Genomic DNA, 16,270 nt, shown 5'->3' on the forward strand with positions numbered 1-16,270 from the left:
TAATGAGAACCTGATGTACAGCACAGGGAACTCTACTTCACTTAGCTGTACAGTAGAAACTAACACACTGTAAAACAACTATACCCCAATAAAAAAAAGAAAAGAATATTGAAAAACCTTTAGCCAGAGTCATCAATAAAAAAGGGAGAGGGCCCAAATCAATAAAATCAGAAATCAAGATGGAGAGGTTACAATGGACACCACAGAAATACAAAGAATCAAAATAGACTACTCCAAGAAACTATACTCCAATAAAATGGACAACCTAGAAGAAATGGGTTAGAAAGGTACAATCTCCTAAGATTGAACCACGAAGAAATAGAAAATATGAACAGACCAATCACAAGTACTGAAATTGAAACTGTGACTAAAAATCTTCCAACAAACAAAAGTCCAGGACCAGATGGCTTCACAGGTGAATTCTCCCATTCTAATATTTAGACAAGAGCTAACACTCATTCTTCTGAAACTATTACAAAAAATAGCTTTGGAGAGGAAGGAACACTTCCAATGAACTCATTCTGTGAGGTCATAATAACCCTGACACCAAAGCCAGAAAAAGATATTCCAAAAAAAGAAAACTACAAGTCAATATCACATATATGCAAAAACCCACAACAAAACACTAGCAAACCGAATCCAACAATACATTAAAAGAATCATAAACCATGATCAAGTGGGATTTATTCCAGGGATGCAAGATTTTCAATATCTGCAAGTCAATCAGTATGATACACCACATTAACAAACTGAAGACTAAAAACCATATGATCATCTCAATAGTTGCAGAAAAAGCCTCTCACAAAATTCAGCACCCATTTATGATAAAAACCCTTCAGAAAGTCAGCAGACGGAACCTACCTCAACATAATAAAGACCATATATGACAAACATACAACTAACATCATACTCAACCATGAAAGGCTGAAAAAATTTCCTCTAAGATCAGGAACAAGACAAGGATGTCCACTCTCACCACTTTTATTCAACATACATTTGGAAGCCCTAGCCACTGCAATCAGAAAACAAAAAGAAATAAAAGGAATCCAGATAGGAAAAGAAGTAAAACTATCACTGTATGCAGATGACATGATGTTACATGTAGAAAATCCTGAAGATGCCACCAGATAACTACTAGACCTCATCAATGAACAGGGTAAAGTTGCTGGATAAATACAAAAAATAATAAATATACAAAAATCTGTTGCATTTCTAAATACTAACAATGAAATATCAGAAAGTGAAATTAAGGAAACAATCCCATTTACCATCTCATCACAAAGAATAACATTCTGAGGAATAAGCCTATCTAAGGAGGCAAAACAACTGTGCTTGTAAAACTAAATGATGCTGATGAAAGATAACAAAGATGACACAAACAGATGAAAATATATACCATGTTCTTGGATTGGAATAAGCAACACTGTTAAAATGACCATATTACCCAAGGCAATCTACATATTCAATGCAATCCTTATCAAATTAACAATGGCATTTTTCACAGAACGAGAACAAAACATTTTTTAAATTTGTATGAAAACACAAAAGACACCAAATATCTAAAACAATCTCGAGAAAGAAGAATGGAGCTGGAGGAATCACACTCCCTTACCTCAGACAATACTACAAAAACCTACAGTCATCAAAACAGTATGGTACTGGCAAAAACAGAAACACAGATCAATGGAACAGAATAGAAAGCCCAGAAATAAACTCACTCACTTATAGTCAATTATTCTATGACAAAGTAGGAAAGAATATACAATGGAGAAAAGACAGTCTCTTTAGTAAGTGGTGCTAGGATAACTGGGCAGCTACATGGAAAAGAAGGAAATTAGAACATTCTCTAACACCACATACAAAAATAAACTCAAAATGTATTAAACACCTAAATGTAAGACCAGATACTATAAAACTCCTAGAGGAAAACAAAGGCAGAACACTCTTTGATATAAATCACAGCAATATTTTTTTGGATCTGTCTCCTAGAGACACAGAAATAAAAGCAAAAATAAACAAATGGGACCTAATTAAACTTAAAAGCTACTGCAAAGCAAAGGAAACCATAAAAAGAATGAAAATACAACCTATGGACTAGAAGAGTATATTTGCAAATGATGCTACCAAAAAGGGATCTATTTCCAAAATATACAAAATTCATATAGCTTAATATCAAAAAAACCATACAACCCAATCAAAAAATTAGCAGAAGACCTAAATAGATATTTCTCCAAAGAAGACATAAAGATGGCCAACAGCCACATGAAAAGATGTTCAACGTCACTAATTATCAGATAAATGCAAATCAAAACCACAAAATGGTTATCACCTCACACTGGTCAGAATGACCACCATCAAAAAGTCTACAAATAGGGGACTTCCCTGGTGGTCCAGGGGGTAAGGCTCCATGCTGCCAATGCAGGGGGCCCGGGTTCAATCCCTGGTCGGGGAACTAGATCCCATATGCATGTCGCAACTGAGAGTCAACATGCAGCAACTAAGAAGTCCGCATGCCCCAACTAAATATTCTGCGTGCCACAACTAAGATCCAGCGTGGCCAAAAAAAAAAAAGTCTACAAACAATAAATGCTTGAGAGGGTGTGGAGAAAAGAGAACCCTCCTACACTGTTGGAAGGAATGTAAATTGGTGTAGCCATTTTGGAGAACAGTATGGAGGTTCCAATCCTGGTCATATATCCGGAAAAGATGAAAACTCTAATTTGAAAAGATATATGCACCCCAATGTTTACAGCAACACTATTTACACTAGCCAGGACATGGAAGCAACCTAAATTTTCATTGACAGATGAAGGGATAAAGAAGATGTGGCACATATATACAGTGGAATATTACTCAGTCATAAAAAACAATGAAATAATGCCTTTTGCAGCAACATGGATGGACCTGTGAAGTCAGACAAAGAAAGACATATATGATATTACTTATATGTGGAACCTAAAAAAGTGATACAAATGAACTTATTTACAAAACAGAAATAGACTCACAGACATAGAAAACAAACTTATGGTTACCAAAGGGGAAAGTGCAGGATGCGGGGGGATGGGGAGAAGAGGAGAGAGATAAATTAGGAGTCTGGGATTAACATATACACACTACTATATATAAAATAGATAAACAACAAGGACCTACTGTATAGCTCAGGGAACTATATTAAATATCTTGTAAATTGCTGTACACCTGAAATTAACACAACATTGTAAATTAACTATACTTAAAAAAAAAAAAACTCTTGTGTAGATGCTTAAACAATGTTTCACAAAGGTGTAAAGACCACTTTATGGGGGAAGGCAGTCTATGGAACAAAAGGTGTTGACAGGACTTCCCTGGTGGTGCAGTGGTTAAGAATCCACCTGCCAATGCAGGGGACACGGGTTCGAGCCCTGGTCTGGGAAGATCCCACATGCCGCGGAGCAACTAAGCCCGTGCGCCACAACTACTGAGCCTGTGCTCTAGAGTCCACGAGCCACAACTACTGAGCCCATGTGTCACAACTACTGAAGCCCAGGTGCCACAACTACTAAGCACATGTGCTGCAACTACTGAGCCCAGGCACCTAGAGCTGGTGCTCCGCAACAAGAGAAGCCACCACAATGAAAAGCCTGCGCAACGCAACAAAGAGTAGACCCCGCTCACCACAACTAGAGAAAGCCCACGCGCAGCAACGAAGACCCAACGCAGCCAAAAAAAATTAATTAATTAAAAATAAATAAATTTTTTTAAAAAGGTGTTGCCAAAACTGGATACCTACTAACAAAAGTATTTACTTGGACCATTATCTTACACTATAAACAAAAATTAACTCAAAATGGTTCAAAGACCTAAACCTAAGTCCCAAGTGTATTAAACTCCTAGAAGTAAACATACAGAAAAAGTTTCTTGACACTGAACCCACAAATGATTTATCAGGTATAACACCAAAAGCACAGGCTACAAAATAAAAACAGATAAATTGAACTATATCAAAAATATAGGGGCTTCCCTGGTGGCGCAGTGGTTGAGAATCTGCCTGCTAATGCAGGGGACACGGGTTCGAGCCCTGGTCTGGGAAGATCCCACATGCCGCGGAGTGACTAAGCCCACGTGCCACAACTACTGAGCCTGCGCTTCTGGAGCCTGTGCTCCGCAACAAGAGAGGCCACGATAGTGAGAGGCCTGCGCACCGCGATGAAGAGTGGCCCCTGCTCGCCACAACTAGAGAAAGCCCTTGCACAGAAATGAAGACCCAACACAGCCAATAAATAAATAAATAAATAATAATTAAAAAAAAATATATATATATATATATAAACTACGGTGCATTAAAGCTCAGTGAAAAGACAACCAACAGTAAAAGAGAAAACATTTCTAAATCACATATCTGATAATAGATGAGTATGAAGAATATATAAAGATTCTAAGAGGGACTGATCACCAAGTCCACCACAGGGACCCTTCCCCAATCAACCATCCCACGCATTGCAAATATAAAACAAAAACCCCAAGAGTAACATAGAAATTTGAACCTAATGATAAAATAAAAAATCCTTTATAATGCATAGAAATGTACAAAATGAAAGTACCAGTGTCTTAAACACATTATCGTTCATCACTGAAGGTATCCCTCCACTTCATAAGCTCTCTCATTAAGACGCTTCAAAATTTGCTGTTGAGGTAGAATGAACAATGGCACAGGCGATGAAAAATGTGGCATCAACAACAGTTTAGCCAACAGCCTCACAGATATGAGAATGTGAGCTTTGACAAAGTTGTCCTGGGATAAATTCCTATACCAATTTAAAGAGGCTAAAATGTATGGTCACTGAGACACATGAATAACACGGTCACAGTGCCCTTGAGACAGGCTTTTGTGACAGTGCCCAAAGCCAGAAAAAAACCCGGTAAGACTTATCAGTCAGACTCTTGTGATACTTTCTACCTCATATCCTAGAACATGCTGACCACTCTACTGAGTAGCTTCAAGTGGTGATTTTGTACAGAGCAAGAAAATACTACAACATATGAGGAATAGTGTCTCGATCAAAATTTTCTGTTACCCAGTAAACACATTGCATAGAGACTCCACAAGAGGTTGCCAGATAAACATAGGTGGATTATCACAGCAAGGAAACCAGGTAAAATTTCAGACCTTAGGAATATACTTCAAAGAAATTTAAGAGGTAAAATCACACAAAGTAAGGAGAAGGTAAAATTAGGAAAAGTCGACATTCCCAGACTAGGTAGAGCAGTACAAGAGTAAAAATAATACAACGTCTATGGGTCAGACATTATAGGATCTTGAGATGGGACCATGTACTCAACCCACAGATGCCACACTAAGAGCCTGAAAGATTCACATATGCTCCCCTTGTAGGATTTGGGATCAAAAAGAGGATCTCTCCGTCCACTGTCCTTACACTTTTCCTAAGTAGCAATCACAGAAGATCCAATCCACCTGCCTGTCCCACACACCCCTAAACACAAGAAACAGCCCTTCTGAGATACCCATCTTTGTTTACACTTTTGATATACTCCCACACAATGTATTATTGGCTATTTTTCACATTTCTCCCCACTGTCCAGGACTCTTTCTCTTGCTGCAATGTGGAGGTAATATTCAGATTAGAAAAAGAAATTCTGGGACTTCCCTGGTGGCCCACCAGTTAAGACTCCATGCTTCCAATGCAGAGGGCACAGGTTCAATCCCTACTCAGGGAACTGAGATCCCACAAGCCACAAGGTGTGGCCAAAAATTTTTTTAAAAAAGAAATAGAAATTCTGGTTTATCAGGACAAAGAAATGTGAAGTGCTGTGGTTTTCCTAAAATCCCAGTTCTTTGTTCAGCTGAGGAGTGAGGACATTACAGGAGGGTCAGAAAAAATATTTCACAAATTCATCCACCACCACCCTTCTACACAGGGAACGGTGTAATATGCAGACATCAAGCTCTCTTCCTGCAGAAACTGAGTCAAAAGCCAAAAGGCAGAAAATGCGAAATTTGGTATTTTTTAAAGTTTGCCATTGAGCTTTGTATGTAATTAAGCTCTGGGACAACCCCTGATGTAACATGAAACAGGCAGAGCATCTGAAGAAAGGGTCAGTTTAAACTCATGTTGCTGCATCACAGGTGAGTCAACAGGGCTTTCAAAGATTATCAGGGCCTCCCAAGAGGCACACAAGGGAAAATGCAAATATATGCAAGGGCAGATCCCAACTTCAGAGGGAAGTTATCCTCACCCAGGGAGAGCAGGTTCCTGTAGGTCTCCAGCATCACGTCCCTGAATAAGGCCCTCTGACCAGGGTCCAGGCATTCCCACTCCTCCTCAGTGAACTCGATGGCCACATCCTCAAAGGTCAACCGTTCCTGAAATGAAAGCACATTTCACCAATGGGCCGTGAAGAGTTCTCATCTTCATACAAATGGAAAAGAGGAGTAAGGGGTAAGGACTGATTCAATTAAAGTATGTGTTCTACGAGATCCATTTAGAGGTATCTGGAAAAATTATGTATCTCTAATCTTAATTTCTTATGCTTTTTCATAAGACCTTATGAGATCCTCCAATTAATATGGATTTTTCATCACTGTCGAAAATCTATGAAACGCCTATAAGTAAAACTCAACACTGTGTTGTCTATGCAGAAGTGTGAGGTATTATGTTCTACACACTGAGTGAGATTCAGTATATAGATGAGACAACAAAGTTTGCAGTGCTTTGAACAAAAGGTCAAAATCTTCAACTATGATGATGATAACAACGACTAAAAGTGTTTGAACAATTCCCATTGCTCTAAGTTACAGTAATGTTACTCTAAACGTTACTCTAAATAAGTACTTTTACAGGCAAGACCTTGTTATCAACGTAACAGCTCATTAAAGAAAGATCTGTCCCCATCTTACAGAGGACAAAAACTGCCACAGACACTCTGAGAAACTTGACTCAGATCAAGGAGGTAAGAAATGTTACAGCAAGCACTTGAACTCAGAGGGTTGTGCTCAGCAACTGAAGCTTAAGAATCAAATAGTTAAGTAATACAGAAAGCATTAAAAGTACATTGACAGAGGGTTCCCTGGGAAAACGTGAAAGAAGTCCAAGGTGAACGACATGGAATGGCATGAAAGGTCATTATAGATGTGGACGCACAAGCACATACACATAAATTGTTAGTAAATCTTACTATTACTTAAACCATTAACAGGATTGCATAGAAAAATTCAAGGCAATGGAATATACTGACGACAATTTCAACTGAAAAAAGATATAATATATAGTTTTAAAATCATGATGTCTTTTATCTAAACCAGACTTGCACTATGCACATACATATCTATAAAAAAATAACTGAGAGAAAAATCTCTTGACAGAATTTTGGACAATTTTTTATCATCCTTTTATTCACGTGTATTTCAGCATCTTTCAGACAATGAAAATGTATCCACTGTACTCAATTTAGTTTGTCAACATGATTCTGTAGTAGGCTACTAAAAGAAAAATGGTACGAACATTTAAAAAAAATAGAATACTTGAACTCAAATCTCAATAAGATAATCATACTCAAAAATATAGGGCTTCCCTGGTGGCACAGTGGTTGAGAATCTGCCTGCCAATGCAGGGGACACGGGTTTGAGCCCTGGTCTGGGAAGATCCCACATGCTGCGGAGCAACTAGGCCCGTGAGCCACAATTACTGAGCCTGTGCGTCTGGAGCCTGTGCTCCACAACAAGGGAGGCCGCGATACTGAGAGGACCATGCACCGCGATGAAGAGTGGCCCCCACTTGCTGCAACTAGAGAAAGCCCTCGCACAGAAACGAAGACCCAACATAGCCATAAATAAATAAATAAATTAAATAAATATATATATATATAAATACAATTTTATCCATTTAAATTTACATAGCTAGGCATTAACAAAAGCCAAAGAATTTGTGTTTTTGCCACTAATAAAACATTGATTTCAAATTAGAAAATTTATTAGTATTATACATTATTTCCACAGGTTATGGAAAAAAATTATCATAATAGTAAAGTTAAAAACTTCCTGGACAATTAAAAATCATGAAAAAAAGGATACGGAAAAAAATAAATTCTGATTAAGCAAGAACATTTCAAGAAACATCATGAACAGATGGAAACACTCGATGCATTCCCTCTGGAGTTACAGTGGAGTGAAGGGGGCTGGCAAGGGCGCCTGCCGTTCACCACTGTACAGGGTGCCTGAGCAGGGACCAACCACTAAAGGAAGTAACGGGGAAAACAGAGGGCAAAAGACACAGTGTGAGAGACTTGGAACTGCTAGTGTTCACAAATCTAAGGACACGGAAAGGTGAAAAGTGAAAGGATGGAAAAAGATATTCCATCCTAAAGAGAACAGGAGAGAATACATTATATCAGACAAAATAAACTGAAGAAAAACAAGTGACATGAGACAAAAAAACATTATATAATGACAAATGGGTCAATTTACCAAAAAGACGTAGCAAGTAAAACTATATATACATCTAACATTAGATATCTCAGAAAAATGAAGCAAACATTAAAGGAAAGGAAGAGAGAAATAGACAGCAGCACAGGAATAGTATAAGACTTCAATGCCCCAGCTAAACTTACGGATGGAACCAAAAAGAAGATCAATAAGGAAACTATAGACCTTATTGGTTATTAGACATAACAGATCACATGACCCAACAACAGCAGAAAACACATGCATCTCAAGAACACGTAAAACATTCTCCATGAGAGACCACATGTTAGGCCAAAACACAAATCTTAACAATTTTAAGAGACTGATATAATAAAAGTAAACAACAATGAAATAAACAGAAGAAAAAAAAGAAAATTCCCCCAAATGTGGAAATTAAACAACTCACTCTTAAACCACTAACGGGTCTAAGAAGAAATCACAAGGGAATTTTTAAATATATGGATGAAAAGGAAAATGCAACCTACCAAAATTTATAACACACAATGAAGGCTGTACTAAAAGGAAATTCTAAACTGCTAAATGCTTACAGTAAAAAAGAGAAAAGATCTCAAATCAGAAATTTATTTTTACACCTCTAGGAAGCAGAAAAACAAAAACAAACTAAACCCAAGTTTAGCAGAAGGAAAGAGGTAAATAAGAAAAATGAAACCAGGGACTTCCCCAGTGGGGCAATGGTTAAGAATTCGCCTGCCAATTCAGGGGACACGGGTTCGAGCCCTGGTCTGGGAAGATCCTACATTCTGCAGAGCAACTAAGCCCGTGCGCCACAACTACTTAGCCTGTGCTCTAGAGCCTGTGAGCCACAACTACTGAGCCTGTGTGCCACAACTACTGAAGCCCACATGCCTAGAGCCCAAGCTCTGCAACAAGAAAAGCCACCACAAGGAGAAGCCGGCGCTCCACAACGAAGACCCAACAACGAAGACCCAATGCAGCCAAAAATAAATAAATTAATATATTTTTTAAAAAAACAGAAAGATTAGACCAGAGATAAATAAAATAGAAAATAGAAAAATAGAAAAATGAACAAACCAAGAGTTGGTGTTTTGAAAAAACTGAATGGGAAAACCCTTAGCTAGACTAAGGAAAAAAGAAAAAAAGATTCAAATAATTAAGAACAGATATGAAAAAGAAATGATTGCAACTGATATCAAAGAAAGTTTTTAAAGGAAGTACTATGAACAATAATGCCTGCAAATTACAGAATCTAAAAGATACAGGTAAATTCTTAGAAACATACAACCTACTAAACTTGATTAATCATTATGAAATAAAAAATTTGGAGATTGGTTCAAGATGGCAGAGTAGAAGGACGTGCTCTCACTCCCTCTTGCGAGAGCACGGGAATCACAACTGTCTGCTGGACAATCATCGACAGGAACACACTGGAACTCACCAAAAAAGATACCCCACATCCAAAGACAAAGGAGAAGCCGCAATGAGACAGTAGGAGGGGCGCAATCACAATAAAATCAAATCCCATAACTGCTGGGTGGGTGACCCACAAACTGGAGAACACTTATACCACAGAAGCCCACCCTCTGGAGTGAAGGTTCTGTGCCCCACATCAGGCTTCCCAACCTGGGGGTCTGGCAATGGGAGGAGGAATTCCTAGAGAATCAGACTTTGAAGCCTAGCGGGATTTGATTGCAGGAGTTTGACAGGACTGGGGAAAACAGAGTCTCCACTCTTGGAGGGCACACACAAAGCAGTGTGCACACTGGGACCCAGGGGAAGGAGCAGTGACCCCACAGAGACTGAACCAGACCTACCTGCTAGTGTTGGAGGGTCTCCTGCAGAGGCAGGGGGTGGCTGTGGCTCACCGTGAGGACAAGGACACTGGCAGCAGAAGTTCTGGGAAGTACTCCTTGGCATGAGCCCTCCCAGGGTCTGCCATTAGCCCCACGAAAGAGCCGGGTAGGCTCCAGTGTTGGGTTGCCTAAGGCCAAACAACCAACAGGGAGGGGACCCAGCCCCACCCATCAGCAGACAAGTGGATTAAAGTTTTACTGAGCTCTGCCCACCAGAGCAACACCCAGCTCTACCCACCACCAGTCCCTCCCATCAGGAAGCTTGCACAAGCCTCTTAGACAGCCTCATCCACCAGAGGGCAGCCTGCAGAAGCTAGAAGAACTACAATCCTGCAGCCTGTGGAACAAAAGCCACATTCACAGAAAGACAGACAAGATGAAAAGACAGAGGGCTATGTACCAGATGAAAGAACAAGATAAAATCCCAGAAAAACAACTAAATGAAGTGAAGATAGGCAACCTTCCAGAAAAAGAATTCAGAATAATGATAGTTAAGATGATCCAGGACCTCGGAAAAAGAATGGAGGCAAAGATCAGGAACATGAAGAAATGTTTAACAAAGACCTAGAGGAATTAAAGAACAAACAAACAGAAATGAACAATAACTGAAATGAAAAATATATTAGAATGAATCAATAGCAGAATAACTGAGGCAGAAGAACAGAGAAGTGACCTGCAAGACAGAATGGTGAAATTCACTGCTGCAGAACAGACTAAAGCAAAAAGAATGAAAAGAAATGAAGATAGCCTAAGAAACCTCTGGGAAAACATTAAACACAACAAGATTCGCATTACAGGGGTCCCAGAAGGAGAAGAGAGAGAGAAAGGACCCGAGAAAATATTTGAAGAGATTACAGTCGAAAACTTCCCTAACATGGGAAAGGAAATAGCCACCCAAGTCCAGGAAGCACAGAGAGTCCCATACAGGATAAACCCAAGGAGAAACATGCCAAGACACATAGTAATCAAATTGGGAAAAATTAAAGGCAAAGAAAAATTATTGAAAGCAGCAAGGCCAAAACAACAAATAACATACAAGGGAACTCCCAGAAGGTTAACAGCTGACTTCTCAGCAGAAATTCTACAAGCCAGAAGGCAGAGGCATGACATATTTAAAGTGATGAAAGGGAAGAACCTACAACTAAGATTACTCTACCCGGCAAGGATCTCATTCAGATTCGACGGAGAAATCAAAAGCTTTACAAACAAGCAAAACCTAAGAGAATTCAGCACCACCAAACCAGCTCTACAACAAATGCTAAAGGAACTTCTCTAAGTGGGAAACACAAGAGAAGAAAAAGACCTACAAAAACAAACCCAAAACAATTAAGAAAATGGTAACAGGAACATACATATTGATAATTACCTTAAACGTGAATGGACTAAATGCAAAATTAAACCAAAATACACAGGCTCACTGAATGGATACAAAAACAAGACCCACATATATGCTGTCTACAAGAGACCCACTTGAGACCTAGGCACACATACAGACTGAAAGTGAGGGGATGGAAAAAGGTATTCCATGCAAATGGAAATCAAAAGAAAGCTGGAGTAGCAATACTCATATCAGACAAAATAGACTTTAAAATAAAGAATGTTACAAGAGACAAGGAAGGACACTACATAATGATCAAGGGATCAATCCAAGAAGAAGATATAACAATTATAACTCTATATGCACCCAACATAGGAGCACCTCAATACATAAGGCAACTGCTAACAGCTATAAAAGAGGAAATCGACAGTAACACAGTAATAGTGGGGGACTTTTAACACCTCACTTACACCAATGGACAGATCATCCAAACAGAAAATTAATAAGGAAACACAAGCTTTAAATGACACAATAGACCAGAGAGATTTAATTGATATTTATAGGACATTCCATCCCAAAACAGCAAATTACACTTTCTTCTCAAGTGTGCACGGAACATTCTCCAGGATAGATCACATCTTGGGTTACAAATCAAGCCTCAATAAATTTAAGAAAACTGAAATCGTATCAAGCATCTTTTCTGACCATAACATTATGAGATTAGAAATCAATTACAGGGAAAAAAACGTAAACAACACAAACACATGGAGGCTAAACAATATGTTACTAAATAACCAAGAGATCACTGAAGAAATCAAAGAGGAAATCAAAAAATACCTAGAGACAAATGACAATGAAAACATGACGATCCAAAACCTATGGGATGCAGCAAAAGCAGTTTAAAAGGGAAGTTTACGGCAATACAATCCTACATCAGGAAACAACAAACATCTCAAATAAACAATCTAACTTTACACCTATAGGAACTAGAGAAAGAAGAACAAACAAAACCCAAAGTTACTAGAAGGAAAGAAATCATAAAGATCAGAACAGAAATAAATGAAATAGAAACAAAGAAAACAATAGCAAAGATCAATAAAACTAAAAGCTGGTTCTTTGATAAACAAAATTGATAAACCATTAGCCAGACTCATCAAGAAAAAGAGGGAGAGGACTCAAAATCAATAAAATTAGAAATGAAAAAGGAGAAGTTACAACAAACACCACAGAAATAGAAAGCATCCTAAGAGACTACTACAAGCAACTCTATGCCAATAAAATGGACAACCTGGAAGAAATGGACAAATTCTTAGAAAGGTATAACCTTCCAAGACTGAACCAGGAAGAAATAGAAAATATGAACAGACCAATCACAAGTAATGAAATTGAAACTGTGATTAAAAATATCCAACAAACAAAAGTCCAGGACCAGATGGCTTCACAGGTGAATTCTATCAATCATTTAGAGAAGAGCTAACACCTAACCTTCTCAAACTCTTCCAAAAAATTGCAGAGGAAGGAACACTCCCAAACTCATTCTATGAGGCCACCATCACCCTGATACCAAAACCAAACAAAGAAAAAGAAAATTACAGACCAATATCACTGATAAATATACATGCAAAAATCCTCAACAAAATACTAGCAAACAGAATCCAGCAACACATTAAAAGGATCATACACCATGATCAAGAGGGATTTATCCCAGGGATGCAAGGATTCTTCAATATATGCAAATCAATCAATGTGATACACCATATTAACAAACTGAAGAATAAAAACCATATGATCATCTCAATAGATGCAGAAAAAGCTTTTAACAAAATTCCACACCGATTTATGATAAAAACTCTTCAAAAAGTGGGCACAGAGGGAACCTACCTCAACATAATAAAGGCCATATACAACAAACCCACAGCAAACATCATTCTCAATGGTGAAAAACTGAAAGCATTTCCTCTAAGATCAGGAAAAAGACAAGGATGTCCACTCTCACCGCTACTATTCAACATAGTTTTGGAACTCCTAGCCTCGGCAATTAGAGAAGAAAAAGAAATAAAAGGAATACAAATTGGAAAAGAAGAAGTGAAACTGTCATTGTTTGCAGATGACATGATACTATACATAGAGAATCCTAAAAGTGCCACCAGGAAACTACTAGAGCTAATCAATGAATTTGGTAAAGTTGCAGGATACAAAATTAATGCACAGAAATCTCTTGCATTCCTATACACTAATGATGAAAAATCTGAAAGAGAAATTAAGGAAACACTCCCATTTACCACTGCAACAAAAAGAATAAAATACCTAGGAATAAACCTACCTAGGGAGACAAAAGACCTGTATGCACAAAACTATAAGACACTGATGAAAGAAATTAAAGATGATACCAACAGATGGAGAGATATACCATGTTCTTCGATTGGAAGAATCAATATTGTGAAAATGACTATACTACCCAAAGCAATCTACAGATTCAGTGCAATCCCTATCAAATTACCAATGGCATTTTTTACGGAACTAGAACCAAAAAATCTTAAAATTTGTATGGAGACACAAAAGACCCCGAATAGCCAAAGCAGTCTTGAGGGAAAAAAATGAAGCTGGAGGAATCAGACTCCCTGACTTCAGGCTATACTACAAAGCTACAGTAATCAAGACAATATGGTACAGGCACAAAAACAGAAACATAGATCAATGGAACAAGATAGAAAGCCCAGAGGTAAACCCACGCATCTATGGTCAACTAATCTATGACAAAGGAGGCAAGGATATACAATGGAGAAAAGACAGTCTCTTCAATAAGTGGTGCTGGGAAAACTGGACAGCTACATATAAAAGAATGAAATTAGAACACTCCCTAACACCATACACAAAAATAAACTCAAAATGGATTAGAGACCTAAATGTAAGACTGGACACTATAAAACTCTCAGAGGAAAACATAGGAAGAACACTCTTTGACAGAAATCACAGCAAGATCTGTTTTGATCCACCTCCTAGAATAATGGAAATAAAAACAAAAATAAACAAATGGGACCTAATGAAACTTAAAAGCTTTTGCACAGCAAAGGAAACCATAAACAAGACAAAAAGACAACCCTCAGAATGGGAGAAAATATTTGCAAACGAATCAACGGACAAAGGATTAATCTCCAAGATATATAAACAGCTCATGTAGCTCAATATTCAAAAAACAAACAACCCAATCCAAAAATGGGCAGAAGACCTAAACAGACATTTCTCCTAAGAAGACATACAGATGGCCACGAAGCACATGAAAAGCTGCTCAACATCACTAATTAGTAGAGAAATGCAAATCAAAACTATAATGAGGTATCACCTCACACCAGTTAGAATGGGCAACATCAGAAAATCTACAAATAACAAATGCTGGAGAGGGTGTGGAGAAAAGGGAACCCTCTTGCACTGTTGGTGGGAATGTAAATTGATACAGCCACTATGGAGAACAGTATGGAGGTTCCTTGAAAAACTAAAAATAGAATTACCATATGACCCAGTAATCCCACTACTGGGCATATACCCAGAGAAAACCACAATTCAAAAAGACACATGCACCACAATGTTCACTGCAGCACTATTTACAATAGCCAGGTAATGGAAGCAACCTAAATGTGCATCGACAGACGAATGGATAAAGATGTGGTACATATATACAATGGAATATTACTCAGCCATAAAAAGGAACGAAATTGGGTCACTGGTTGAGACGTGGATGGATCTAGAGACTGTCATACAGAGTGAAGTAAGTCAGAAAGAGAAAAATATTGTATATTAACACATATATGTGGAACCTAGAAAAATGGTACAGAAAAATGGTTTGCAGGACAGAAATTGAGACACAGATATAGAGAACAAACGTATGGACACCAAGGGAGGAAAGTGGCAGGGGAGGTGGTGGTGGTGTGATGAAATGGGAGATTGGGATTGACATATATACACTAATATGTATAAAATGGATAACTAATAAGAACCTGCTGTATAAAAAAATAAAATTCAAAAGAAAAAGAAAAAAGAAATAAAAAATTTGAACCGAATTATAACTAGAGAAATTTAAAAAGTAATCAAAAACCTCAAACAAAGAAAAACCCAGGGGGGCTTCCCTGGGGGCGAAGTGGGTAAGAATCCACCTGCCAATGCAGGGGACACGGGTTTGAACCCTGGTCCGGGAAGATCCCACATGCTGTGGAGCAACTAAGCCCACATGCCACAACTACTGAGCCTGCGATCTAGAGCACGCGAGCCACAGCTACTGAGCCTGCACTCTAGAGCCCGCAAGCCACAACTACTGAGCTCGTGTGCCACAACTACTGAAGCCTGTGGGCCTAGAGCCCATGCTCCACAACAAGAGAAGCCACCACAATGAGAAGCCCGTGCACCGCAACAAAGAGTAACCCCCACTCACCACAACTAGACAAAGCCCACGCCCAGCAATGAAAACCCAACACAGCCAAAAATAAATAAATAAATAATAATTTAAAAGAACAAAAACAAAAAAAAACAAGAAAATCCCAGGACCAAATTCTATCAAATATTTACAAAATAATTACCACTAATCCTGCTAAAAATGTTACAGAGTTGAAGAGGGAACTCTTGCAAATTCATTCTACGGAGCAGCATGATTCTGATACCAATCCCAGA

General features: G+C 38.4%; 1 protein-coding gene across 1 annotated transcript in view; it reads right to left on the reverse strand.

The window, feature by feature from the left end:
* Positions 1-16,270, reverse strand: part of LOC103017090 (zinc finger protein 160-like) — a 74,679-nt gene that overhangs the window by 18,098 nt on the left and 40,311 nt on the right. The window contains 1 exon segment of the mRNA XM_057533533.1: positions 6,235-6,361. Within this exon segment, the coding sequence (XP_057389516.1) occupies positions 6,235-6,361 (127 nt within the window).

The sequence above is a fragment of the Balaenoptera acutorostrata genome, chromosome 19 (assembly GCF_949987535.1).
Source record: "Balaenoptera acutorostrata chromosome 19, mBalAcu1.1, whole genome shotgun sequence".
NCBI lineage: Eukaryota > Metazoa > Chordata > Mammalia > Artiodactyla > Balaenopteridae > Balaenoptera > Balaenoptera acutorostrata.